Source organism: Taudactylus pleione, unplaced genomic scaffold, assembly GCF_031769625.1.
Source record: "Taudactylus pleione unplaced genomic scaffold, aTauple2 ptg000977l, whole genome shotgun sequence".
NCBI lineage: Eukaryota > Metazoa > Chordata > Amphibia > Anura > Myobatrachidae > Taudactylus > Taudactylus pleione.
Genome location: NW_028285378.1, coordinates 509,899 through 537,846, shown reverse-complemented (window position 1 = coordinate 537,846; position 27,948 = coordinate 509,899). Strand labels below are relative to the sequence as shown.

The 27,948-nt window shown below is 44.8% G+C and overlaps 1 protein-coding gene across 2 annotated transcripts in view; it reads left to right on the top strand.

Moving 5' to 3' along the window:
- The window catches only part of SEMA5B (semaphorin 5B), a 583,078-nt gene that overhangs the window by 532,248 nt on the left and 22,882 nt on the right, over positions 1-27,948 (top strand). For both annotated transcript variants that reach the window (XM_088460747.1, XM_088460748.1), the window contains 4 exons: positions 9,237-9,407; positions 15,414-15,563; positions 15,724-15,768; positions 15,943-16,148. In XM_088460747.1, coding sequence (XP_088316873.1) covers positions 9,237-9,407; positions 15,414-15,563; positions 15,724-15,768; positions 15,943-16,148 — 572 coding nt within the window. The remainder of the gene's footprint in view (positions 1-9,236; positions 9,408-15,413; positions 15,564-15,723; positions 15,769-15,942; positions 16,149-27,948) is intronic.

Sequence of the window (27,948 nt, the reverse complement as noted above, 5' to 3'; positions counted from 1 at the left end):
GCAATATTCTTGGTACATACCGCGGTAATGAACAGCGGTATGTACCCGAAGACAGACGGGATGTACCGCATCGCTATTGTGATGCTTAGTACATCCCGCTCTAAGACACGTTCTGGGCGCATTCCTTAGTCTATTCTTTTTGGCCGCAGCAGTCGAGATGTCAGGACATTGGTCTCATATATGGATGGATATGGAAAAAAGTGGAAAATATACAATGACCAACAACTGCAACATGCAGCAGGGCTAAAATAGCATCAGTGGGCCAGTTTGCAGTTGTTAATGGGCTGCAGTCAATGAAGGGACAAATAGGAAGAGCAGCAGATGAGAAGAGATGGGAAACATAGACGAGTCTGGCAGTATGCATAATTGATTACAGGGGTATAGTCTTTGGGCAGTGTTATGTTCTGTCCTACTTATCAGCAGCATGTTGTTGTATTTCAGTAGTTTTGTCTGTTAGTGTACTGAGGGTGCTAGGCAACTACACTACTCCTTGCCTTCCTGAGCACCCAGGGATTCTTATGTAGCTGATTCATTAGCCTTGCTAGGCTCCTTACTGCTTAGTTATCACAGCTGGTCAGCAGAACTGGCAGTCATATGTTGCTCACATGATTTTCACCCAGACAGAGGCGTCACTGGTGACACTCGGTGCACACTTTGGATACCCCCCCACGTGCCAGAGGAGAGCCCAGTCAAACAGGGGGTGTGGCCTAAATAAAGGGGTGTGGCCTCACAGGGGATCCCAATAACATCACTCCGGGGGCAGACCAGCATCACTGGATATGCTGGGCAGCCCCCGGAGACTGGGCTGTCAGCACTGTCGGATCCTCTTCTATGACAGAAGCCGGGTGCTTCAGGAGAATGTCACACTGCAGCACCTGGCTCCTGTCACTGCAGATTGTGACACTGAGGTGTGGCCCGCACCCCCCTCATGACGCTACTGCACCCAGAAGCTGATTGGTTAGGACTCACATAAATACATTCAGTGCCATTCTCACTGTGGGCCTGATTCAGAGATTTACATTCAACCGAGGATGAATGCACATCTCCGATGGTTAGGTATCTGCATCTGTGCAGGAGCCATCCTGTGCATGTGCAGAATGGGTCCTGCAATCTCGCTCGCAGACACCCCAAGCCGCAGCATGATTGACATGGGAGCATGCCTGGTCGCCGTTACCAGAAAACAGGGGCGTGACAAACCAGTTTTCTGGGATGGATGAGGACAGGGTCTGCATCGGCAGACGCAGATTCTTGGCCTCTTGCATGACCAGGCACGAGCCAGGCTGTGGGAAGCTTCAACTCCCGTAGCCTGACCAAAGAAGCAATGTTCGCAATGGTGATCCCAGCCTGTGACATCGGTCGCAGTGCTGGGATCGCAAATGCAGCAAGGAGGTGTCTGGCACTTCCTTCTGCATTTGCATCTGAGATGGACGGATTTGCACAGCCGCTTGTGTGCAGCTCTGCACATCCGTCCATCTCTCAATCCATCCATCTCTGAATCAGGCCCTGTGCTGGTATGTTAGGTTCTTCCTAGCTCACCTTGTGCCTGTGGGGCTGATTTAGATGCTATTGTGCTTATAAACGCACTTTTCTGATTGTTGGAAAACTGCGCATGTGCAGAATGGGGTCTTGCGATCTCGCACACATATCCCCAAAGTCAATCATGCTGCGGCCCTTTTATCCAAGAGTACCGAGACTTGGGTCTGCGTCAGTGAATGCAGATTTCCTGGCCTCGCAGGCTGCCAATGGTCGCAGTGGTGATCCAAGGCAGCGTCTATATACGCTGCACTCAGATCGCTATTGCTGTCAAGAGGTGTCTGCTCCCTATAGATGCCTCCTGCAAGATTTTAATATATGCTGAACAGTATTACACAGCTGCTTTCTTGCTGCACAATACCGTCTGGACCTGAATCAGGCCCTGAGTTTGGGATTTATTATTGGACCCTCTTTGTATGATCTCTGCTTGCTTTTTTTTATTAACCCTTTGTCCGCTGCTAGCCGTTTGAACCATGCCTGTAGTTTTGACCACTGCTCCAGTGTTGAGCCTTGCCAGACCTGTGCCTGTTGTTTGACCATTCTCCTATCTTAGTTTCTTTTGACCTCGGTCTGTCCCTGACTATTCTCATTGTGTTTTGTTCTGTCTCGTTGGTCTGTGCGTTTCCATTTGTGCGCTGTCTCCTGCTACTGTCTGCACTGATGCTGTTAACAATGCTATACTACTGGGATCAAGTCCAGGGGGCATCTTAGTACTAGTGAATGCTGTAGTTTCAGAAAAGGAGGGTGCTACTGGTGAAGAACAATCCACACCATAAGTTCTATAGCAGCCACGATAAACTATTGTGCAGCACAAACCCTAACAGGCAGCCAGAGAGAAGGAGGTTGCAATAATCAAGGAGGAAAATGATAAGAATTTGGATCGGAAGTTGTTTGCTTGTTTTTATTATTATTATTAACAGTTTCTTATATAGCGCAGCAAATTCTGTTGCGCTTTACAATTTGAATCAACATTAACATTATACTGGGTTGTAAAAGACATACATACATACATGACATACATAAGGGTAAGAGGGCCCTGCTCACAAGGTTACAATCTAGTAAAATGTTGGAGCAGAATTGTGAGGAATAATGGAGAGTGAAGAGTTGCGCCATTGCTATTGACCAATTAAAAGTTGAGGCAGAAACATGTAGGGGTCTATTTACTAAGCAGTGTTAGGAGACAGAGTGATAAGAAAGTGATAAGGTGCCAGCCAATCAGCTCCCAACTGTCATCTCACAGGCTGTGTTTGAAAAATGACAGTTGGGAGCTGATTGGCTGGCACCTTATCACTTTTCACTCTGTCTCCTAACACTGCTTAGTAAATAGACCCCTTAAACTGATAAAGGCATAGTAATCCATGTACGTGACAGACACTATGGGCCTGATTCTGGGTCTCTGTACACTGGCGCTAACAGTAAGTTTTTGCAGAAAACTTATGGCAGATTCGGATGTTTACATTGTTTGCGTATCTCCATCCTTTTCTGAGTCAGATGGAACTTGGCTGGATTGGTCTTACTAAAGGAAAAATGCGGTAAAAAAAACAGTTTTCGGGGTTTTTACCGCATTTCTTATGTACTAAGCCCTGGCTGCCCCTTTATCGGTGCAGAGGGTAACGCCAGATACCCTATAGAAGCCTGTGGGCTTCTTACCCCATCCTGCATCCGATGCTTCGCTGCCCCGCAGTCGCCCAGCACTGGCCCCCACTCACCTGAGTGTCTTGGTCGCCGGCCGGTGCTCCTCCTGCCTCCTCCTCCTCCTAATCTTCTTCCTGGTGCAGGGAGGAGGAGGAGGAGCCCGGGACTTCCTGCACAAGTCACCAGCAGGAAGTTCCCGCGGCTCGGAGGGGGCGGGGTCCCACGGAGACTCCCTCACCCGGCATCGGCTGCTTCTCAAAGGGCAGCTCTTATCGCAAGAGCTGTCCTTTGTGATACTAATCCCATATGTTAGTACATATGCCATTAGTAAGGTTGCAGTGACTGGAGTATGTACACCTCAACCTTAGTACATCCCGCCCTGTATGCTCAGTGGTGACAGGAGACACTGACCCATTAAAGGCACAGAAGAAGTACAGATGGGTGATGGAAACTTAGGGCCTGATTCAGATGTGGGAATAGAGTAAAGGTGCCCATCCACTAGACGGCAGGCAAAAGAATGCACGATTGCGACATTGTAATCGTGCAGTCGTTTGTCTGTCTGTGATGTGCCTTCACCGAACGAGCAGTCGTTCAGTGAAAGCACATCAACCATCTGCAAACATGTTGAACCTGATGATATCCCAGGTTGTATAACTTATTTGTATGATGATAGATGTCTAATCGACCAGCGGGAGCGCGCATCGTTGGACGTTTTAGATATTTTTTAAACAATCTGCAAACGATTATCAAACGATTATCGAAAGATCGAACGATAACGATATCGTATTCACTCAATTTAATCGTCTAGTGGATGTGTGTCTTAGGAAAGAGCAAGTAACTGTGTATCTTGGTAAATCCATGCTGCACTGCAGGTGGAGCAGATTTAAAATGTGTAGAGCAGTGGTTCCCAAACTGTGCGCCGCGGCACCCTGGGGTGCCTCGGTATACTTGCAGGGGTGCCTCAGGTTGGTGGTCCAGCACCAAATCAAATTCTTTATAATGTATACATACATTATATACATCTGTAATGTATATATGTGCACAAACAGAAGCACAAACCTGTCCACCACTATAAAGCCAAACCTAAGGATGACAGGTAAGCACAATTTACTTCACTTTACTACTTCACTACATTTTGTCTGAATTTCACAATAACAAACTTTTAGCTTAGGGGTGCCGTGAAAACAATGCTGACACACTAGGGCGCCATGATTCCAAAAAGTTTGGGAACCACTGATGTAGAGATTTAGATTTGGGAGGGGTGTGTCCAAACTGAAATCTAAATTGCAGTGTAAAAATAAAGCTGTATGTGGGCTACATGCAAAAGCAGCCAGTATTTACCATGCATACAAAAATGTATATGTATTTGCACCCCATGGCATTGCAGCATGGTACATCGTTACATGCTCTATCTTACTCTATTCCAGCAGTTCTCAATCTATGTGCCGTGGCTCCCTGGGGTGCCGCAGCGCTGTCTCCGGGGTGCTGCGGATGGTGGCCTAATGAGGCTACCCAGAAGATGCCTGTTTTTTTTCTATTTGTTTGCACAAATGGAGAGGCTTGGTGAGCGGAACAGTTCAGGGAGCCAGGGGCAGGGCGCGGGAGGTTTTCTGCGAGTGTGTGGGATCTGTCTGTTGCTAAATGGGGTCCTGGCTGATCTGAGGAGCTGACAGGAACGGAGCTGACGATCACTACAAAAGGCAAGTAAGGGGGAGCTTGAGGAGAGATAGCTATACTATAGGGAGAGGGCCCGCATAGGGAACTATAGGGGCAGCTGCAATGAATGATAGCACGGGAGAGAGTCGGTTTGGTGAGCGGAGCAGGGGGGGTGGGGGAGTGCCACATAGTGTTCTATGGGGAGGGGGCCGCATAGGGAACTGTAGGGGGGGCTGCAATTAGAGATAACTATATTATAGGTAGGTGGCCGCAATGAAAGGGGGAACTATGTGGGGACTGCAATGAGAGATGGAGGGGGGGTTGCAATGAGAGACACATGGAGGATGGGGTTGCATTGAGAGACACATGGAGGAGGGGGCTGCAATGAGAGGCACATGGAGGAGGGGGCTGCAATGAGAGGCACATGGAGGAGGGGGCTGCAATGAGAGGCACATGGAGGATGGGGCACATGGAGGATGGGGCGATCGTCCCTGGGCCCCCACCCCTATCGGGGTTAAAGTGGACCGGAGGAGATGGAACCAGTTCCGCCTCCTCCGGCCAACCTAACCCCGGCGCCGCAGGGAGGCTCCATTTACCAGGCGCCCGCTGTAACCAGCGGGTGCCCGGCTCCCTCCCTGCAGCGGCAGCCGGAGTCGGAGGCTTGAGCTCACGTGAGCTCCAGCTTCTGGCTCACGCAGTGCATTATGGAAGAGACGTCATGACGTCTCTGCCATAGTGCAGAGGAGCAGCCGAGCGGACTGCAGCGGATGCGGGGCTTAGCTTAAGGTAATTATGAGCATTACTGGTGGGGGGCATTACTACAGGGGACATTACTCGGGGGGGGGGGGGCGGGGAAGCATTGCACCTGGTGCATTACTCGGGGAGGCATTACTACTGGGGGCATTACTCAGGGGGGAGCATTACTACTGGGGCATTACTCGGGGAGGGGGAAGGCATTACTACTGGGGGGGCATAACTGCTGGGGGCATTACTGGGGGGGATTACTACTGGGAGCATTACTCGGGGGGGAGGCATTACTCAGAGGGGGAGGCATTACTACTGGGGACATTAATCAGGGGGCATTACTATTGGGGGCTCTACTAGAGAGGGAGCATTAGTATTGGGGGCACTAATAGAGGAGCATTACTACTGGGGGCATTTCTACAGAGGGCTCTACTAAAGGGGGAATGACTACTGGGGGCATTTCTATTAGGGGCACAACTACATGGGTATTACTACTGGGGGATTTATACAGGGGGCATTACTATTGGGCACACGCCCAATTACTACTGGGGGGCATTACTATGTGGGGCACAACTACAGGGGTATTACTACTGGGGGCATTTATACAGAGGGCATTACTACAGGGGGCACTACTAATGGGAGTATTGCATAGGGGACACTGCTTAAGGGGTACTACTACTGGGTGCACTGCATACGGGGCACTACCACTGTGGGCACTGACACTACTGGGGGCTCTGCATAAGGTCCCCATTGCGCATACCCCCAGTTGTCACATTTAATAGGGGCCCCCACATGTTTGTTGCCCAGGGGCCCCCACAGACCTTAATCCGGCCCTGGGCACATGGAGGAGGGGGAAGCAGTGAGAGGCACATGGAGGACACATTTTGGTGCATATTGTTGTTTTATTTTGTCATTATTCCTGTTAATAAGTGAATTGTTCTTTGAAAGAATTATAATATATATATATATATATGCACATTCTTTTTCCTTGGATTTCTGTGTATTATTTTTGCAAACAAGTTAATAAGTATTTCTGTAGTACCCTAAATACTTATTAAGTTATTTTGACTCAACTACTTTAAAATAGGGACCGCTCAGTAATTATTTTGGCTTAGGGGTGCCTTGAAAAACTCTTGGAGTCTCTACGGGTGCCGTGATCTGAAAAAGTTTGGGAACCACTGCTCTATCCCCAAATCTGAATCAGGCCCTTAGTCTGCATTAGTGACAAATTGGAACACAGCGCAGATGGACCCTTGTCCTACCACTGTTTTATCTCTTAATATTTCTGAAATTATTGGTGTATTTCATTGCTGCAGAAAAGCCTTTACAGATTTAGTATTAGCCCTAAATTTCTGGATTTTGGAAGAAATTCAAACACTCATAAAAGACATTACTGAAATAGTGATACCTCAGCATTGGGATCAGTGGAGAATCCATGCCTATGACAGAACTGTAGGCATGATTTGGAGTTGTACGTTACTGCCACTACAGCTACTGTGCGAAAATATGCAAATGTCTCACCAGCTGGGATATGTAGTGAGACGCCCACCGGCATCTTTGCAAATCCAGGCATCTGCTGCGCACAGACGCATCATCTGTTGCAGATCATTGGATGGCAGCAGTCCTGAGTAACTGTATGGCCACGCAGAATAGGGGTGGGAAATGAGACACTGGACCATGTTTACTGCATACGCCCCTGAAATGCTGGCGACATGCCTGCATTTTTAGACGATTACCACCCCCCAAATGCTCTCTGACTGTCAGTCACAATGTGAATAAGCACCTGCTGTAAGGGACTGTGGTAATGCACCTGGACGCATATCCAGTGCGACTCAGACACATGCGTACATGGCCGATAATTGCTAAACTGCGAAAGCATCGGCATAGTGTACAGCTCAGAATCAGGCCCCCTGATAAGGTTAGCAGTGAATGCTTTTATATACTTGCATTAATAAGAGGAAACATCCTGTTCAATGGTGTGTTCTTATCTACAATAAATTCTGCTTTCTCTGTAGTGAATAGAAGGAAGTTTATTGTTTTTACTTCCACATGTGAATGGAAAGAATGCAATACTTGGTCACTTGTTATTTTGTATGAATGGAGCCACATTACCCTTTATAACAGTATATGCTTAAGACGCTATTACAAGGCACAAGGTGGCAATCACATATTCATTTACATTTTAGTACCTACAGCCCCCAGTAGCTGTGGAACCTTACAGTTTAATCTGCAAAAAATATAAATATGTATATATGTGTGTGTGTACAGAATTGCTCAGTCTCTCTGCTTAAGATGTGTTATATACTGTATCTTTGCTGTATACTGTTAAATATGTATAATAAGGTTGACATGAAAGATGCATTTAATTAACAGTTAGTTGATTATGCAAATCTTTTTATACACTGCTTTTGAATGGTTTAGGTTCAAATATTTTTTTAAATAATTGAAGTAACCCTTTATTGACAGAGAGACTAGGGCAGTAGTGGATCATGTTGGTCTCCAAGTGCCATCCTACCACCATAAAAGACTGTTACACGGCACCTGAGCCACCATTTTATCAGTGGGTTTACTACAACTGCTGGATATTAATCTGAGGAAAATTGAAAATATAGCTACTCTTCTCATCCCCATTACACCCAGGATTGAGTTTATTACACTGTATCTTTTCAAGTGATTCAGTAATCTCTGGAAAGCACTAAGTAATACAGTGGTGCTTTGCAAATAAACAATAATAATATCTCTTAGATGCATTGGTAATATATCACAAAGTTTTACCATGGCTGATAAAAGGGATCACTCTCTATGTGGTGGAAACAGGTTCCTAGGGGTATATTTACTAAATGTTGATTTAAAATCGTTCAGCATCGATCTTGTGTTTCTGGCGCTAATTCAATCATGTACTAACAGAACATTTTAGATAGTTTTTTTTTTAGTTAGTAAATGTGTGATTTAGCCCCATAAACACAACACTGACTTTGAACGATTTTCATCGATTTTAAATCAATCAAAATCGAATAACATCGACCTTTAGTAAATTTAGGGCCTGATTCAGACCCGGTCGCAAGTGCTGAGCGCTCGCAACCGGGTCGATGGTGGCCCAGAGCGCATGCGCACGACGGAGCCGGCTTCGTCGTGCACATGCGTGAGACCCGTATAGCGACGGGCAAGCCATCACTCAGGGTCTCGCACCAAAGGGGCGTGCTGCCGATGTTGAGTGACAGCACGCCCCCTTTGGTGGGTGGGCCAGGGGGGTGGCTGCCCAGACGGAGGCGTTCCCATGAGAACGCCTACCGTCTGGGGGCGGCCCCACTGACATCACAAGTGATGTCAGTGGGAGAGCTTTCGGCTCTGTTTGAGCGAAAGCTCTCTGGGGCTTGCGGCAACGAGACCCTACCACAAGGGTCTCGACGCAAGCCCGATGGTTGCGATGGTCTTGACCATCGCGACCATCTTCCTGGCCGCTCGCTATAGCTGTGGGTGGTCACCCACAGCTATGTGAGCGGCCAGGAGGCCGTTCTAAAAAAAAAAACGGCCCTGATTCATGGCGAGCGCTCTGTCAGAGTGACCGGCTCTGAATTAGGGCCTTAGTTCCTAAAGAGCTGCTGTTCTAATTACTATATAACATGTACGTTGTGTCCTGAGCTAAGTTTTTGTTTTTTATGCTTTAGAGAAGGGGTCTTGGTCCTGTTGGTCATCGTGGTCGCAGTGCTCAACCACTTGTGGGGGAGGACATTATCAGCGCACCCGTACCTGCACCAACCCTGCACCATCTAATGGAGGTGACATCTGTATTGGGTTGCACACCGAGGAGGCGCTCTGTAACACATACCCCTGTGAAGGTACAGCAGCTGGGATGAATGACTCTGCTGTCATCTGCAATTATACAATGTGTCTCATTATATTACAATGTATCCAGGCTTTCTCTGCATTTACATTCTTATTTCACAATGTAAATCTTTAGAAATTATACACATTGTTTAAATCCCCCTTTATTCAGCTTTCTGTGGAAAGTATTAATTAATATTATCTATTAATACACAGCAATATTATTATCCTTTATTTATATGGTGCCACAAGGGGTTCGCAGCTACTTACAAGGATATAAAAACCTGAGACAGTATGAACAAAAAACACAGGAAGGAAAGTGACATACAATACAGGACAATACAGAACATTGCAGGACATGGACATTGTTTATAAATAAATGCACCAGCAGTCATAAAACTCAAATAGGCAGCAGGGTGGCATGACCCAAAGGTTGGCTGTCATTGTAGGAGATGGGGAGGATATGGTAATAGAAGCAAGGGAAGGAAAAGCATATGAGGGAAGAGGGCCCTGCTTGTGAGGGGTTACAGTCTAAAGAAAGAGGCAGACAGACATGGGTGACACAGAGGGGAAAGACGGTTAGCAAAGAGCATGGGGCAATGAGTTAGGATGAGAGCTGGAAAGCTTTGATGAAGAATCGGGTCTTGAGAACCAGTTTGAAATTTTGTAGAGAATGGAGAGTCTGATAGGAAGAGGTAGAGAGTTCTACAGGTGAGGAGCAGCACAGGCTAAATCTTGGAGACAAGAGTTGGAGGAAGTAATCAGCTGGGAGGAGAATCGGCATTCGTGGATGGAGCGAAGTGGGCAGGCGGGAGTGTGAAGGGAGATGAGGTTTGCAATGCAAATAGGAGAGGATTTGGTGAGGGCTTTGTAAGTTAGTGTGAAAAGTTTGAAATAAGGGCCTGATTCAGACCCGGTCGCTAAGCTGCACTGGCTTGCTCTGTGCTATGGTCGCACAACTGCGCATGCGTATAAGTTGCAGTGCGTGTGCGCAAACAAGCGTCTGTGATGTGAAATCGTCCGCTCGTAGTACACAGCTTGGCCGCTACTTTGAGTGACAGCGCCGTTTGTCGGTGGTAACAGGGGAAGGTGCTTGTGAACGGGGGAGTGGATGTGCAAACGCAGGCGTGCCCGACCGTGAACGGAGTTTAATGGGTGTGCATAATTAGCAAAGTAGCGTCATGGAACATGTGACTTGGTTGGTTTTTCCCTGAACTGCTCGCAGTGCTTGCGGGAGGGGAGGGTCTATCTCAAGCGCTGCGAGCAGCTCTGATGGCTCCCGATGCTCCTGATTAATCCCACATTTCCCGGAGATGACGTGTGTAGCGAGTGGCAAGGGGGCGTCTTTAAACACTTGCGAGCGCAATATGCTGTCGCTCGCTTAGACATAGAGGCGGCCTTACACTGCAAAGAGCGAGCGCATGTTTTGCATAGACGGCCCCTTTTTGACAGCGAGCGGCCGCAAATAGCGACCGGGTCTGAATCAGGCCCTAAGTTCTGAAGGGGAAGGGGAGCCTGGGAGGGGCTTGTAGGAAAGGGGAAGCAGATGTAGTGCGTTTAGAGAGGAAGATGAGCTGGGCAGCAGCATTAAGGACAGATTGTAACAGGGGGCCTGATTCACTAAGAATCACTATTACGATAGCAGCTGCAATTACACTAGCAGTGCTGCTGCGAAAATATGCTAATATCAGCAACTGCTCACCGGGTATAGAGATGCCCACTACCGCTTTCGCACATCCGTAAGATCTCTAAATCCTGCGTATACATCGGACCCTCACGCAGAATTACAGCAGGTCTGATTATACTCAGAAATTGGAACTGTAGTCGCACGTGGTGAGTACTCAAGCTGCGTATAGAGTTGCAGTGGCTAATTTATGTTTGTTTCTTTAAATCAAAAATATTTTGAATACTGCGGGACCTAGGTTGCTGTATACAAGGAAGGAGGTTCTAAGACCGGCATGGCGTCCACTTTTGTTTTAGTTGGGAATGTAGTTGCTGCAATTTACAAGTATGCTGTAGTTGATTTATAAAACTTTCTCTACATCTGGGAATTACCCCATTACCAGCATGCACATTGATTTACAAGAGAAATACTAAAACCAGAGATCAGACTGTAACATATTTATAATGAGAAGGAGTGAGCTACAGATTGTATTGGCAGTGGGTGAATGCATCAATCCAGAGCAAGTCGGATGGCCCATGTCAGCCTCTGTGCTAATTGCCTCTCTCCTGATTTCCATACATAGATTCTATAAACACAGTGAGGAAGTTATTTAAGATGGAGCCTGGCCAGGATAGTTAGAGTAAGAGAGGCATCTTTTAACTGGGCAAACTTACTTTATAGATGCTCAGCGAGTCTGGAAGTGGATCAGGATCTCTATTATAATTGATTGTGGGCAAACAGGGAGCGATCACTATGGATGTCAGCCAGCTTCATGATAAATAATTCATATGATTTCTGGATGCTGAATGAAGTTGTGTAAGTAAATCCCAGGCTTGGGGAGCGCTTTGTACAGCCTCGCAGAGGAGCACACATGCGAGTACAATGTGAATTTAAAGTGCACACAGTGGTCTTTGATTAGTGCCTAACAACCCAGCAGTTTCCTGTCACATTTCATCTGAGCTGCATTGAGCTGCAGTTCACGTATAGGTAAAAATGAGATTACAACCTGGGAGATTTGTACATTTAGAGCATGGAACGTGAGCAGCGAAGCAGGGGCGTATCTTCCTATTGGCCTGGATGGCCCTCGCCAGGGTAGGTGAAAGGGTTAGGCTGCCAAAGGGGACAGCATTTTGACCGTCTGGATTCCTCTTCCGGTATTGTGACCATTGGTATGGTCACCACCTGGATTTTATACCCAACCCATATGTAGCTATGAGGGTGTATATGATGATATGTTTCTACGGAATATGAGGGTGTGGGTGTGTGTAGGGGATGTAGTCAGGATCTCGGCAACGACCATTCGGACAGCTACAATTCTGGCAGAAGAATCCCAACGGACAAAATCCAGACTAATCCCGACGGTGAGTTTTAGGGTTAGGCACTAGGGGGAGGGTTAGGGTTAGGCTGCAGTAAGTGACAGTAAGGGTTAGGATATGAGGGTGTAGGTGCGTGTAGCTATGAGGATGTGGATGGTGATGTGTGTCTATTGATATGAGGGTGTAGGTGGGTGTACAAATGTGTCCACATACATCTTACTTTCGCGTTAACAGCCCTTCTAGTTGCGCCATGCCGTGGCATGCTGAGCGTCTTTTTGTGCAACTTTTTACCTTCAAATTCATGTTAGCAAAGTGATGCGAATAGGACGCATAGCTTCTGCTGATTAAAATGATATGCGGCATGCCTATATTCTGTGTGCAACTGCGGGTGTATCTACATTCAAAATGCTACGTTACAGTGTCAGCGACTTTGACACTGTAATGTAGCATATCACATGCAGATACACCCTCAGTTGCATGCAGAATATAGACATGGCGCATATCACTTTAATCAGCAGTGAGTATTAGGGTTAGGCACTAGGGGGAGGGTTAGGTTGCAGTAGGAGACAGTTAAGACTAGGCTGCCCAAGGTGACAGCATTTTGACCATCTGGATTCCTCTGCCATTATTGTGACCATTGGGATGGTCACCCTCGGGATATCATACCAAACCCATGTGTAGCTATGAGGTTGTAGATGATGATGTGTGTCTATGGATATGAGGATGTAGATGGTGATGTGTGTCTATGGAGATGAGGGTGTAGGGGTGTGTAGCTATGAGGGTGTAGATGGTGATGTGTGTCTATGGATTTGAGGGTGTAGGGGTGTGTAGCTATGAGGGTGTAGACAGTGATGTGTGTCTATGGATATGAGGTTGTAGGGGTGTGTAGCTATAAGGGTGTAGACATTGATGTGTGTCTATGGATATGAGGGTGTAGGGGTGTGTAGCTATGAGGGTGTAGACAGTGATCTGTGTCTATGGATATGAGGGTGTAGGTGTGTGTAGCTATGAGGATGTAGATGGTGATGTCTATGGATATGAGGGTGTAGGTGTGTGTAGCTATGAGGGTGTAGATGGTGATGTGTGTCTTGGAGATGAGGGTGTAGGTGTGTGTAGCTATGAGGGTGTAGATGGTGATATGTGTCTTGGAGATGAGGGTGTAGGAGTGTGTAGCTATGAGGGTGTAGATGGTGATGTGTGTCTTGGAGATGAGGGTGTAGGGGTGTGTAGCTATGAGGGTGTAGATGGTGATGTGTGTCTTGGAGATGAGGGTATAGGTGTCTGTAGCTATGAGGATGTAGATGGTGATGTGTGTCTATGGAGATGAAGGTGTAGGGGTGTGTAGCTATGAGGGTGTAGACAGTGATGTGTGTCTATGGATATGAGGGTGTAGGTGTGTGTAGCTATGAGGGTGTAGACCAGTGATTTTCAAACTTTTTAACTCGAGGCACACTAAACAAGATTTTAAAATTGCCAAGGTACACCATCCAGCGATGCGGTGTGTGTGACCAATGAAAAAACATAAACATTGGCTTCCACATAAAAAATACACAAATATATATATAATCACAGTAATAAAACACACTACATTGGCCTCCACAGGAATAAAAAACACTACATTGGCCTCCTCAGAAATGAAACACACTACAGTACAAGTGCGCTGAGCTGACCACCGCGGCACAATTGACAACCGCCTGCGGCACACTAGTTGAAAAATGCTGGTGTAGACGGTGATGTGTATCTATTGATATGAGGGTGTAGATGATGTGTGTCTATGGATATATGGGTGTAGGCAGGTGTAGATGATGTGTGCCCATGGATATGAGGGTGTAGGTGTGTGTGGTTATGAGGTTGTAGATGATAATGTGTGTCTATGGCTATGAGGTTGTAGATGATAATGTGTGTCTATGGCTATGAGGGCGTAGATGATTATGTGTGTCTATGGATATGAGGGTGTAGGGGTGTGTAGATTATTTGTGTCTATGGGGAAGAGGGTGTAGGGGTGTGTGGCTATGAAGGTGTAACTGATGTGTGCCTATGGCTAAGAGGGTATAGGGGTGTATAGCTATGAGGGTGTAGATACTGTGTGTCTATGGATAAGAGGGTGTAGGGATGTGTAGCTATGATGGTGTAGATGATATGTGTCTATAGATAAGAGGGTGTAGGGTTGTGTAGAGTATGTGTGTCTATGGAGAAGTTGGTATAGGGGTGTGTGGCTATGAGGGTGTAGATGTGTGTCTATGGATAAGAGGGTATAGGGGTGTTTAGCTATGAGGGTGTAGATGATGTGTGCCTATGGATAAGAGGGTGTAGGGGTGTGTAGCTATGAGGGTGTAGATGATGTGTGCCTATGGATAAGAGGGTGTAGGGTTGTGTAGAGTATGTGTGTCTATGGAGAAGTTGGTATAGGGGTGTGTGGCTATGAGGGTGTAGATGTGTGTCTATGGATAAGAGGGTGTAGGGGTGTGTAGCTATGAGGGTGTAGATAATGTGTGTTTATGGATAAGAGGGTATAGGGGTGTGTAGCTATGAAGGTGTAGATGATGATGTGTGTCTATGGATATCAGGTTGTAGGTGTGTGTAGCTATGAGGGTGTAGATGGTGAATTATGTCTATGAATATGAGGATGTAGGTGTGTGTAGCTATGAGGGTGTAGATGGTGAATTGTGTCTATGAATATGAGGGTGTAGGTGTGTGTAGCTATGAGGGTGTAGATGGTGAATTGTGTCTATAAATATGATGGTGTAGGTGTGTGTGGCTAGGAGGGTATAGATGATGTGTGTCTATGGATAAAAGGGAGCAGTGGATGTTAGGTTCTTTTTATTTTATTGATTTTTTTAGCAGTTTTTTATTTAGTGTTCACATTTATGCAGCACTTTACAGAGAATATTTGTCATTCACATCAGTTCCTGTCCCAATGGAGCTTACAATCTATATTTCCTATCACATTGACACACACTCAGGTTAATTTTTTAATCAGAAGCCAAATAACCTGCCAGCACGCTGTTGAATTGGTTTCTTATGTTATTCCTCCCTTTTAGGTGGCTGGGGAGAATGGTCAGAATGGAGCATGTGTCATGAAGATGGAACACAATATCGTAATCGTTTTTGTGACATACACAACCCTGGACCCACACAGTGTGTTGGAAACAGTACACAGTACAGAGAGTGTATATACAATGAAATTCCAGGTAAACTTTAATAGCCCTTTAGCCACATTTATACTAGTATGAATTATCCAATGACAGCGCTGATCTAATTATCTACCTTCTCCAGGTGATGAAGCTGGAAGTAGGGATTGTACAGAGCAGGATATAAATGTCACTTATTTCACCTTATTTTCTCTTTCAGTTATTCTGCCGGCTTCAAGTATTGATGAAAACAAGGAGTGTGGAGGTAAAAAGACATTAATTTCACTTTCACAAGAAATCTGGTCATTTCATTTATTTAAGGCCTAAGACATATCAGATATAAATGACTACATAATAGACTTGGTAGCACCAACTTAGCCCACAAAACCAGATGTATTACCATGAATCATATCTTGTCTTCTCTATGTTGCTGTCACAGGTTTCAGCCTTATTCATCTGATCGCCACTGGGGTCTCCTGTTTTTTTGGCTCCAGTCTCCTGACATTTGTTATTTATGTTTATTGCCAACGCTGTCAGAGACAGTCCCAGGAGTCCACTGTTATTCACCCAGCCACCCCAAACCATCTTCATTACAAAGGCAACTCTACGCCCAAGAATGAGAAGTACACTCCTATGGAGTTCAAGGTAGGTAGCTCAGATCAAGAGGAACACGTGTGATGGTTGGAAGGAATGCATGTTGGGGTGCTGCGTCGAATATGTGAGGTGTTGGAAACACGCATATGTTGGAGAAGGGCTATGCAGTAATATGGGCATACTGCATCATAGGAAGTGTGGGGAGAAGATGCTGAGTCATGGGAATACATTTACACATTAAAGGAGTAACATCGCATGCTGTGGACATTATTCATAACATCATATTAGTCACTTGTTGAATTCTCAGCAGATAGAAACAAGAAATCTTGTGTACATTGTGTCCCTGCACCAGTGGCGTAACGAGGGTCTTTGACGCCCAGAGCAAGATGAAAAATGGCGCCTCCCCCCCAACTGTGTGTGTGCGCATAAAAAAGTGGGTGTGGTCACATGCCACAAGGGGTGTGGTCACTGAAAAATGCGGCGTAACAACATGATACGCCACCATTTCTCGTCACTCTGGGAACATTCCTTTCCATTCCATATGCACCTTAATGCCCCCCAGTAGTAGTGCCCCTTATACAGTGCTCCCAGTTGTAGTGCACCTTATGCTATGCCCACTGTAGCAGTGCCCATTATGCAATGTCCCCAGTAGCAGTGCCCCTTATGCAATGCACCCTGTAGTTGTGGCCCTGATGCAGTGCTCCCAGTAGTGCCCCTTATACAGTGCGCCCAGTAGTGCCCCTTATACAGTGCCCCCAGTAGTGCCTCTTATGCAGTGTTCCCAGTAGTAATGACCCTTATGCAGTGCCCCCAGTAGTAGTGTCCCTTATGCAGTAGTAGTGCCCCTTATACAGTGCCCCCAGTAGATCCCCTAATACAGTGCCCCCAGTGGTAGTGCCCCTTACACATAAAACAAACAGAACACAAAACTATACTTACCTGAATCCCCACTCCTGCGCTCGCCGCCATCCACTCCTCCTGCTCTGCACTATGGGAGAGACATCATGACTTCTCTCCCTTCACCTACTGCAATAGCCGGAAGGCAGAGCTCATGAGTGAACTCCAGCCTGGCGCCGGCCCTGGGTGCAAGAGCCAATAAGATACTGTCTTATTGGCTGCTAAAACAAACACACCAATGCCGGGTAGTACACTCATTGTCAGTGAAGCCCGTAGTGCAACGGACCGCACTGACCTGGAGTACGACAGCGCCCAGGGTACATGCCCAGCTTCACCCTCCCCTAGTTACGCCACTGCTCTGCACCCCTTACAATGACAATATCACACTTTAGTGTTTGTGTACTTTAATGTTAGATTCTGCTATAGACAGAAGGTTCTTCACAGGCAGGTCAGTGCATCACATTTACATTGCTCACAGAGTAGGAATGTTGGTAGCCATAGTTATCACTGATTCTAAATTGTATCCTTATAAAATGGAAAACCACAGAATCCAGTAGCACATTTTCTTCAGGAAGTCTTTCTTAGTATTGAGTCCACAGTTTTAGTCTGTTGAACAATATTGATACAAGATCCCTTTCATTGATATTCCAGCATTATTCTAGAAAACGCACATAGCGAGGAGGGTAATTATAGTCAGTACTTGGTGAAGATACTGACACATAATACCAGGTTGCATAGGAAGATTTCTCTTCTTCAGTTCTAGCTAATTATATAGTATGTCTGCGTCTATCCGAACACACACTGTCTTTATATACGGACTGTGTTATCCCGAGCAGAGCCCCCAGGGAAACGGTGGTTAAATATCCCGACAGTTTCGTGATGCCGGCTCTAGTTAGTGTCTTGGAGTAGTTGACAAGAATTAATGTTTGGTTTTTACTTACCTGCCGTAGAAATAAATCAGCGCAGCTGCTTCCTGTTAGAGGTATTGATCTCACTGCTTTGATTTATTTTTATAGAGTGTTGTTGTTTACAAAGCTGTTTTAGGAACACAGGACTCTTCAGACGGTTGTTAATTCTAGAACATGTTATGAAAGCTTAGACCATTGTGAACTGGGACTAATATCACAGTGCGGTGATCTGTGTGCCAGCGATAGACCAATCTAAGCCAAGCCAGTTCTCCCATAGACTCTATGACTCCCATAAATCTACAGAAATAACAAAGATCACATGCATAAATTGATCTTCTGCTACATTTAATTTTTTTCCCCCAAAATAAATGATTGGATTGGTTTATAGGTTATATCTGTAGTGCAGATGTAATGCATCAGTAAAGAGTAGTAACTTTGATTTATAATTAGAATTCAACTAAAAGAAAAGCCTGAATATTATTAGTGCAATAGAATTCAGAAAGACTAGTCTGGTGGAAGGCATATTCACAGTTGAAGTCAGGGCTTCATTATTATGCAGAGGTGACGAGAATGGGGTGTGTAGACCGTCTCCCATTTGTAATTACTGCCGTCTGTCCTTTGTGCATGGCTGCATGCAGATACTCGAGTTCAGTTTGCACGTTCATTATTTTGTGCAATTCGTCCATCACAGAGCTCTGCCAGGTTGACACGTAACACTTGTCCACTGAGCCAGTGACCACCATTTACTAAACCAACCACATCCACTTATCCCTACTTACTAAGCCAGATATTACTTAAGTTTTAAATCAAAATGTATACAGAGGAATGTCACATTCTGATTCGTGAGATGTTAGCACATGCCTTTATATTTGTAGCTTGATAATGATATTAATTTTACATTTTGATTTTGTATTTTCAACAATAATGATGTTTAATTTTTTTTCTTAGTCATAGTTATTCCACTTTATCTTGCCCATGTTTGGTCATAATTTCTTTATCAACTCCATGGAAAGGGAAATTCTCTTTGTAGCGTTATCCACAAAGGCCGAAAACACATCCTACCCTTACCACTGCTGATAGAGGCTGAGGAGACAAGAGATCCTGGGGGCAGATGTTTGTAACAGGTCAAATCAGTTTGAAGTGCAGTTGCAGGCCATGGTTTTGTGGCATTCAACTCTGTAACTGGATCTCATGATTAATAAGTCATGTAACGATCTATAATTAAACATCAGGGAAATTGAAGGATTTAGCGGAACTGTCACCATAAAAGGGACATCACTATTGTAAAAGCTTTAGTTTTTATATATGTGTCATAGAGCATTAGGATGATATAAGTATCACTAGCTCATAGGGCCTGATTCAGCAAGAAACGCAAGTGTGCGCACGCACACACTCGGCCACTGTGTGTATATGCTAATCAATGCATACGCACAGCAACCGCAGCATAAGATGCAGGCACCCAGCACTACACAATGCCGCCCACTTCTCTTTACTAAAAACCTGAGTAGCCCGCGAGAAACATCATTAACATCAAGAACCATTGGAACCATATGCACAATAGAGGTTACCTTGATGTAGTGCAGGATTGTAGCCACTTCCTGCGTGCATCGAGTCGTCTGGCTGCATATGCCGCCGCACTGCCTTAATTATGCACACCCCTATAATGGCATCCCAACACACAGGCAGCCGGTTGAAGACAGGGACAAGAAGGGTTGATTGGTAGTAAATTTAATTTAGTGTTTTGATTCTGAAGTAAATTTATGAGGGAGGGGAGGCATTTACAAAAAATAGTTTACTCATTCACATCAGTCCTTGCCCAAAAAGAATCCTTTAAAGCCATGCCTGCTGCTGCTGCTGCTGCTGCTGCTGCTGCTGCTGCTGCTGGGAGTGGATTTTCATTCCAGAAGGGGACCAGGAAGACTTTTAGTAGTGCTTTCCAAAACAGTTGACTGTTAAATAATTCTTTGCAAATATTCCACTTGAAAAGCATTTTCCAACCTGTACAGGGACATTAAAAAAAAACATAGTTAATGGCCTCCAAACTGCCGATGTACCCACTGTCCAGTTAACCAGCACAGATGGACAAGCGGAACAGAGCAAATGCAAGATTTCAGATTTAAGGTTTAAGTCTTACATTGTGTCTTTCTTGAGAATCCTTGAGCCTGCTGCTGGGAGTAGATTTTCATCCCAGAAGGGATGAAGATGTTGTTTCTTCTTCCCAGCGGACACAGATCTGAAGAGATGTAAAGAGTTGTTGATAAGCAAATTGTCATCTCAAGTGACACGTGATGCAGCGATGGCTTCTCCCTCAGTTTCTCCAGCAAGTGCATTTACTGAGAAAAAACTAAACTTTCAAAACATCCACTGGTGATGCAGTTGAGTCAACCAAGTTTTGACATCTGGTTGGGTCAGAATTGCCTACAATTAATGACACCTCTACCATGACTACATCTGATACGGTCAACATTCAAAGAATGGTTGAGGACTATTTAAAAAAATATATAATGATAGCATCCAAATAGGCATATCAGAAAGTCCGTTTGACTACTGGCAGGAAAAAAAGGTAATTTGGAGGCCCTTGCACAAATTGGCTTTGCTTTACTTGAGCTGCCCACCCTCCAGTGTGTACTCAGAAAGAGTTTTCAGCACAGCCAGGAACCTTGTCAGTGATCGGCCTATGAGACTACTTCCCCAAAATGTGGATAAGATGATGATGTCCATCACATTGAACTACAAATTCTAGGAGAAAGATCTTTACCGTCAATTACGTGCAAAAACTTACAGAGGCACCTGTAATGGTGGATTCCAGCGGGGACAAATTAATATTGTATGAAGAAGATGATTTATACATCACCCCAGATTATACCAGCACCCAAGCCTATATTGTCATCCCATCCTGTGTTGTGTATAAATTACAGCTGCGCTCTCTGTTAGATTGGGGATTCATTGTCCACTTTAGTGGATGTGAGCTCCATTTTAGTACATATCACCACACCCCCTACACATCTTCTGACCTGGGCTACAGGAGGAGCAGCTGCACTCTGGAATACAGTTGCATGGAGTTGCCCCTCTGACTCACTGAAATTTAGGTAGAGGGGCCATGGATAGGGAATAGGGACACTATAATCAGAGAATGCAGTTTTAGCTGCCTTAATCCATTTTTTTTTTTTTTATAATTTATTTTAAATGGTCAATGCAAATACAATTTAGTACAAGAGAAAAGGGGTGATAAAAACCCAATACAGACCAAATTTTTCAAACAGTAATAAACAGGAACATAAACTATTCAAAATACTTGGTAGGTAAGAAAAGGGAAAACAGAGGGTAGGAGGAGGGGAGGTGGGGGGGGGGGGACACGAAACATCAGCTAAGAAATCAATACAAATCAAAAATCTTCTGGAGGGTAAACATCAATTGTTACCCATGGGTCCATACACAGAGGTAGCAGAAGGAGGAGGGGGATTGCGCTCAGCAATCAACCAGGGAGCCTAAACTTGAGAAAAAACATGCCCTCGATCATGGAGGAAATAAGTTATCTCCTCCATGGTGGCAATATGCCAAATCTGACTCTTAAGTACAGAGAGGAGTGGTGGGGAGGTATTTTTCCAGTTTAGAGCAATAAGGGATTTTGCTGCTGCCAGGATGTGTGCAGCCAATTTCTTGGAAAATTTACCAACATTCGGGGGTGGGTAGCACAATAAAAATGTCCAGGGATCTTTTGGGATTGGAGCTTCTAGAAGGGAATTCCGTAGGGGGACAATAATTGGACCAAATATGGACCATAGTGCCCCTGCAGCCACAGCCCTGCCAACAATCGGATGAGAAAGACGGAAACATTTTCTGAAGTCTTACAGGAGTATAATAAATTTATATGCAGTCTCTTTAATTTTATTTGCAATAGAACTTTTGGCTATCCTCAGTCTCATGTCGTCCCAAGCCTCATCATCCGGAGGGAATGCAAGGTCACGCTCCCAGGCAGTTTTGTTAGGTCTACGAGAGGGGAGGGTAGCATCTAAAAGAAAAGCATAAATCTGGGAATTAATCCTTTAGATAAGGGGTAATGCCTACAAAGGTTCTCAAAAGGGGTAAGGACTCGGAGGACAGATAGTTGGGGTAGTGATTGGAGAAAATATCGAATTTGAAAAAATAAGTGTCTGAGATGATATTTTTTGTTGTAGTGTTGACAGGGATAGCCATTGACCTTGATCAGAGAAGTCAGTGGGGGGAATCTAAGCCCTACATTGATCCAATTATGGAACCTCAAAGTGGAGGAACCAGGAGAGAACAGGGGTTATACCAGATAGTAGAGGGGATGCTGGAGAACTAAGACCCATTTTGTGTGAATAAAGATCCCAGAGTTTACAATTAAATTTGATAGTAGGCAATAATTTGGACACGGGAGATCGGTACGTGGGCAATAAGCCCCATAAGGAGGTTAAATCTGGGAGAGTAATATAGGCGGATTCAATGTCCAACCATAAGATAGAGCCTGGGGGACAGTATGAAGCAACAATATGAGAGAAATGGGAGGAAAGATAATAAAATTTAACGTTAGGGAGGCCTCTCCCACCTCCTACAACCGACCTTTCCAATACTTTAATCACAAGTCTCGGGGGTTTGTGGTTCCAAACAAAACGAACTAGGACCTTTTGAATATTGTTTAGAAAAACAGCGGGAACAGTTATGGGGAGAGTTTGGAAAAGATAGAGCCATTTTGGTATAATATTCATTTTAACAGCTATGATCCTACCAAGCCACGAGATAATAAGGCGATTCCAGGAATTTAAATCTGCCTGAATTCTGGAAAAGAGAGGTGGAAAATTTTCACGAAAAAGAGAGTCATAGTGGGAAGTCAAATAAATCCCCAGGTACTTAATCTTTTTGGGTTGCCAATTAAAATTAAACTTAGATTGGAGGTTTTCAGTATCCCGCGGGGAAACATGGAGCAGCATGGCCTCTGATTTAGAGTAATTAATTTTATACCCAGAAACAGTGCTATAGGACCGAAGAACAGAAAAAAGGTTGGGGAGAGAAATTGTTGGTTGGGTCAGGGATAGAAGGATATGGCCGCAAAAAGAGAAATCTTAGGCTCCAAAGTACCAACTTTGACCCCTCGAATATCAGGATGGGATCTAATGTGGGAGGCAAGTGGTTCGATTATGAGGGCAACACCAGGGGGGATAGAGGGCAGTCCTGCCTCGTTCCATTACTAATATTGACTGGACTAGAGGGAACACCATTAATAAGGACTGTAGCAGAGGGGGTAGAGTATAGCACCAGGAGACCAGTGAGAAAGTCACCAGACATGCCATAGGCTTCAAGAGCAGCTTTCATGAAACCCCAGGAGATCCTATCAAATGCTTTTTCAGCATCTAGAGAGAGTAAGATAGTAGGGAATCTCCTGGAGTTCGAAATATGAATGAGATCAATAGCACGTCTAGTGTTATCGCTCGCCTGGCGACCCGGTATAAATCCTACTTGGACGTAGTGAATCAGGGAGGAGAGAAATGGATTCAGATGGTTTGCCAGAATTTTAGCAAAAATTTTCAAGTCTAAATTAAGGAGGGAGATAGTCCTGTAACTAGCGCAGTTTTTCGGGATCACCACAATTCTAGCTTCTAGCATTTCAGAAGGGAAAGGGTCGCCATGAAGAACCTTATTAAAGACAGTATAAAGATAAGGAATGAGCAGATCTGAGAATTTTTTGTAATATGCTGCCGTAAAACCATCTGGACCCGGTAATTTGCCGTTTTTTTTAGATTTTATAGTTTGTTCAATCTCTTCAATCGATATTTCGGAATTAAGGATTTCTAAAGCACTATGAGATCGTTTGGGCAATTTGGAACGAACAAGGAAATCGGAAAGCGATTTAGAATGAGATTGAAGAGATGGGGTAGCTGGAGGGGGGAGATTATACAGATCAGAGTAGTAGGATTGAAAAGCAGATCTAATAGCTGCAGGATCGTAAACCAGCTGGTGGTGAGAATCACGGATCAAGATAATATTTTTATGGGTCTTGGCAGAACGAAGTCGTGATGCAAGAATTTTATCCGCTTTATCCCCTCTCTCATAAAAGGACTGGCGAAGCCATTTAAGGTGTTTGGCCAACTGTTTGGAAAGAAGCAAATCTAATTTGGACTGAATTACATGGAGTTCCGACAAGATAGTAGGATAAGGGGATAATTTATGTTGCGATTCCAGGGTGTGAAGTTTGATGGAGAGTTTATTAATCTGGGTGAGAGATTCTTTTTTATTTTTGAAGGCAACACTGATCAAGTGCCCCCGCAAGACCACTTTATGTGCCACCCAAAGGGTAGATCTTGAAATATCTGGAGTGTCATTTAGAGCAAAATAATCAGAAATTTGTGTCCATAGTCAGGATATTGTCTCAGGGTTGTGTAGTAAAGAGTCGTTGAAACGAAACGTCATATGGCGAGGGCGAGAAAGTAAACCTGAAATATCACAAGATATAAGGGAGTGGTCAGACCAAATAAGTGGGTGAATAAGAGCTGTGTGGAGATTTAAAGCGAGCTCGTGGCTGAGCAGGATCATATCAATACAGGAATAAGAGTTGTGAGGCGAAGAGAAAAATGTATAATTGCAGGCGGAAGGTTATTTCACTCTCCAGGAGTCACATAGGAGTTGGGACCTCATGAGACAGAGGAGAGACTTAGAATGTTGGGAAGTCGACGAGGAAGAGGCTGAGGCGGCAGGAGCAGAATGGTCCAAAGTGGGACTCAGGACAGAATTAAAATTGCCTGCAACGATGAGTTCTCCTTGACGCACTCTGGTAAGAAAAGAGTCTAATTTGGCAAAAAATAGATTTTGGTGTTGGTTAGGGGCATAAACATTTACCAGTGTACATAGGCTATTATTAAGCTTCCCAACTAATATAAGGAAACGACACTCTTTATCAAAATGGGTGTCAATAGGTTCAAAAGTGAGGTGGCGAGCAAACACCTCGTTTTTTAGTGTTATGATCACAGGCATAATAGGTATCTGGATAGGACTTGCAACGTAATTCAGGATGGGAATTGTACAAAAAATGGGTTTCTTGAAGGAAAACCAGGTCGGCTCTATGGAGCTTAAGAGTAGTAAAGAGTTTCCCATGTTTTGGGGGGCTGTTGAGCCCTTTTACATTAAAGGAGAGAACACGAAGACCCATGGGCAACCAGTAAAAGCAACATGCCTAAATAGAAAAAACAAAAACCATGATGTGTTGTGGTCAAAAGGGGGGAAAAATAAAAGGAAAAAGGAGGGAAAAGTGAGTGGAGGGGTCGGTTGGTCATCTGGCGAAATAGTCCAGGACAAATTGCGCTGACAAAAAGGAAAATTACTACGTGTCTGAAGGACACTTAGGTTAGCTAGAGGGCTGAAAGCCCTGATGGGGCATGGTGAGGCATTAAATAAAGACATCATCATGGAGGTAGGGACAGGTCGGGAATCTATCCCTCTTGGGAAGCCTGGGGGAAAAAATTTTGAACGAAAAACGATGTTGAAGGGCGAGTGGAGCAAAAGGGTAAAGAAATAAGGGAGAGAGAGAAAAAAAACATACATACAATAGTAATCAAAGAAGTACAGTAATAGAGAAAACATACAAAGGAGCATATAAAACAAACAGGAAATATCCAAAAAACAACCATGGGAATGGCCAAGTAGACTGAACGGGGTATATAAACGGAACATTTCCACATATCAATACTAGAAAATCAATGAAATCCAGGAGAACAACTAATGAAAACTTAGTAAAAAAAAAAAAAAGAAAAAAGAAATAAATGGGGAGAAAGCACCATGAAATAACATCAGTAAACATATTATAGTAAGTTCGGAATGTGCAGAAAATTGTTTGAACAAAAATAACATCCAACGTAGGTCTTTGTATCAGTAAAGGTTAAATTGTGAAACAAAAGGAAAACTTGGTGTCGAAAGTCAAGTCACAGGAGGTGGAATTGAAGATGCCGATGAGGAGGGGACAGTGGTCCACTCCAGATGAGGAGGAGTCTTCTGTCTTTGTACGAGTGGAGGAGTTGTAGAAGAATCCCCATTTCCTACGTGGATACCCAGTTTAGACAGCATTGGGCCTCAGCAGAAGATCTGGCAGAGAGCATTTTCCCCTGGTGCCAAACCAAGATATGAAAGGGGAAACTCCAATGACATTTGATATTTTTCTGACGAAGCAAAGAAGTAATGGGTTTAAAAACTCTGCGTTTGGCTAATGTAATCGGAGAGAGGTCTTGGAAGATTTGTAGGGTGGAATTATCAAAGGATACAGAGTCAAGCCGTCGAACCTTCTTCATTACTGCCTCTTTCGCAGTGAAGTAGTGCATTCTAAGAAAGACATCTCTGGGTTGAGAGGTATCTTGTGAACGAGGACGTAGGGCACGATCCAAAAGGAGGTAATCCTCGGGGGTCTCAGGAGAGAGCTTGGTAAAGAGGCATTTAAGATAAAGTTCAAGATGTGCTTGTTCAACCTCCTCCGGGATCGCCCGAATTCTTAGATTGTTCCTCCGCACTCTATTATATTGATCTTCATGATCTTCCTGTAAACGGCAGATGTCGTGACGCATTTGATGGAAGTCAGCCTCGAAAGATCGCTGGAACGTCATCACTTCCTCTACCCGTCTCTCAAGTTGGTCACTTCTACCGCCAATTTCTACAATGTCGGTTTTCAGGGAGTGGAGGGCTTGTACCAAGGTTTTCACGTCTTTAACTTCTTTAAGTAGGGATAGAAAGTCTCGGCGGGTGATGGGCGCCAGGTCATCTTCCTCAGATTCCGAGCCCAAGTGGTCAGTGTGTTCTGGTGTAGCGGGTCTGGGGTGGGCAGAAGTGCTTCGCCTAGTGAGGAATGAGGAGAGCTCGCCACTGGACGGTTTTTACCTCCTTTAGGCATCTTATGACAGAGAGGCAGAAGTGGTCAGAAGTATAGGGAAAAAGTTGCTCCGCAGGCGTAGCTCAGGGCCAACAGGGATAAGAAACAGACGTAGGGGAAAACCATCAGAGGCAGGTGGGCACAAGGGGAGCTCTGACACCAAAAATAAGCAGGAGAGAGCCAGTTATAGACTCTGAGAAAATAATGGGTACATAAGTTAAGCCAGTAGGAAAATATAGGTGTCAGGGCATACAGATAGGGAGATTAACATATACAGTCAGGTGCATAAATATTGGGACATTGACAGAATTTTCATCTTTTGGCCTCTATTCACCACCACAATGGCTTTGAAATGAAACAAATAAGATGTGCTTTAACTGCAGACTTCAGATTTAATTTGGAGGTAATTACATCCAAATCAGGTGAACGGTGTAGGAATTACAACGGTTTCTATGGGGCATATTCAAGTACCCGTGTGACCTCTCCCGCGAGTAATTGATGGGTGAAAGTCCCGCGGCGCTTTTTCCCCGCGTCCAAAAAACAGGATTTCCACGCGAGAACACACTGATTCCGCGAGAACTGCGGAATCAGTGTGTTAATATTACTCGCGCGAGGCCGAATAAGGCGGCCTCACGCTGATTTTACCTCGCACCTACATGAGCGGGGACTCGCCCGCAGGGTCTCAGGGACACCCGCGCGTGGAATCCCCGCTAATTGAATCCCGTCAAGCGCGGCTAATTGAATATGCCCCTATATGTGCCTCCAACTTTTTAAGGGGCCAAAAGGGGACTATCAACTCAAAAGCTATTTCATGGACAGGTGTGGGTTATTCCCTCGTTATTTCATTATCAATTAAGCAGGTAAATGGTCTGAAGTTGATTCTAGGTGTGACATTTGCATTTGGAATTAGTTGCTGTCAACTCTCAATATGAGATCCAAAGACCTGTCACTATCAGTGAAGCAAGCCATCATTAGGCTGAAAAATCTAAACAAACAGAGATAGCAAAAACATTAGGTGTGGCCAAATCAACTGTTTGGAACATTCTTTAAAAGAAAAAACGCACTGGAGAGCTCAGCAACACCAAAAGACCCGGAAGACCACGGAAAACAACTGTGGTGGATGACAGAAGAATTATTTCCCTGGTGAAGAAAAACCCCTTCACAACAGTTGGCCAAA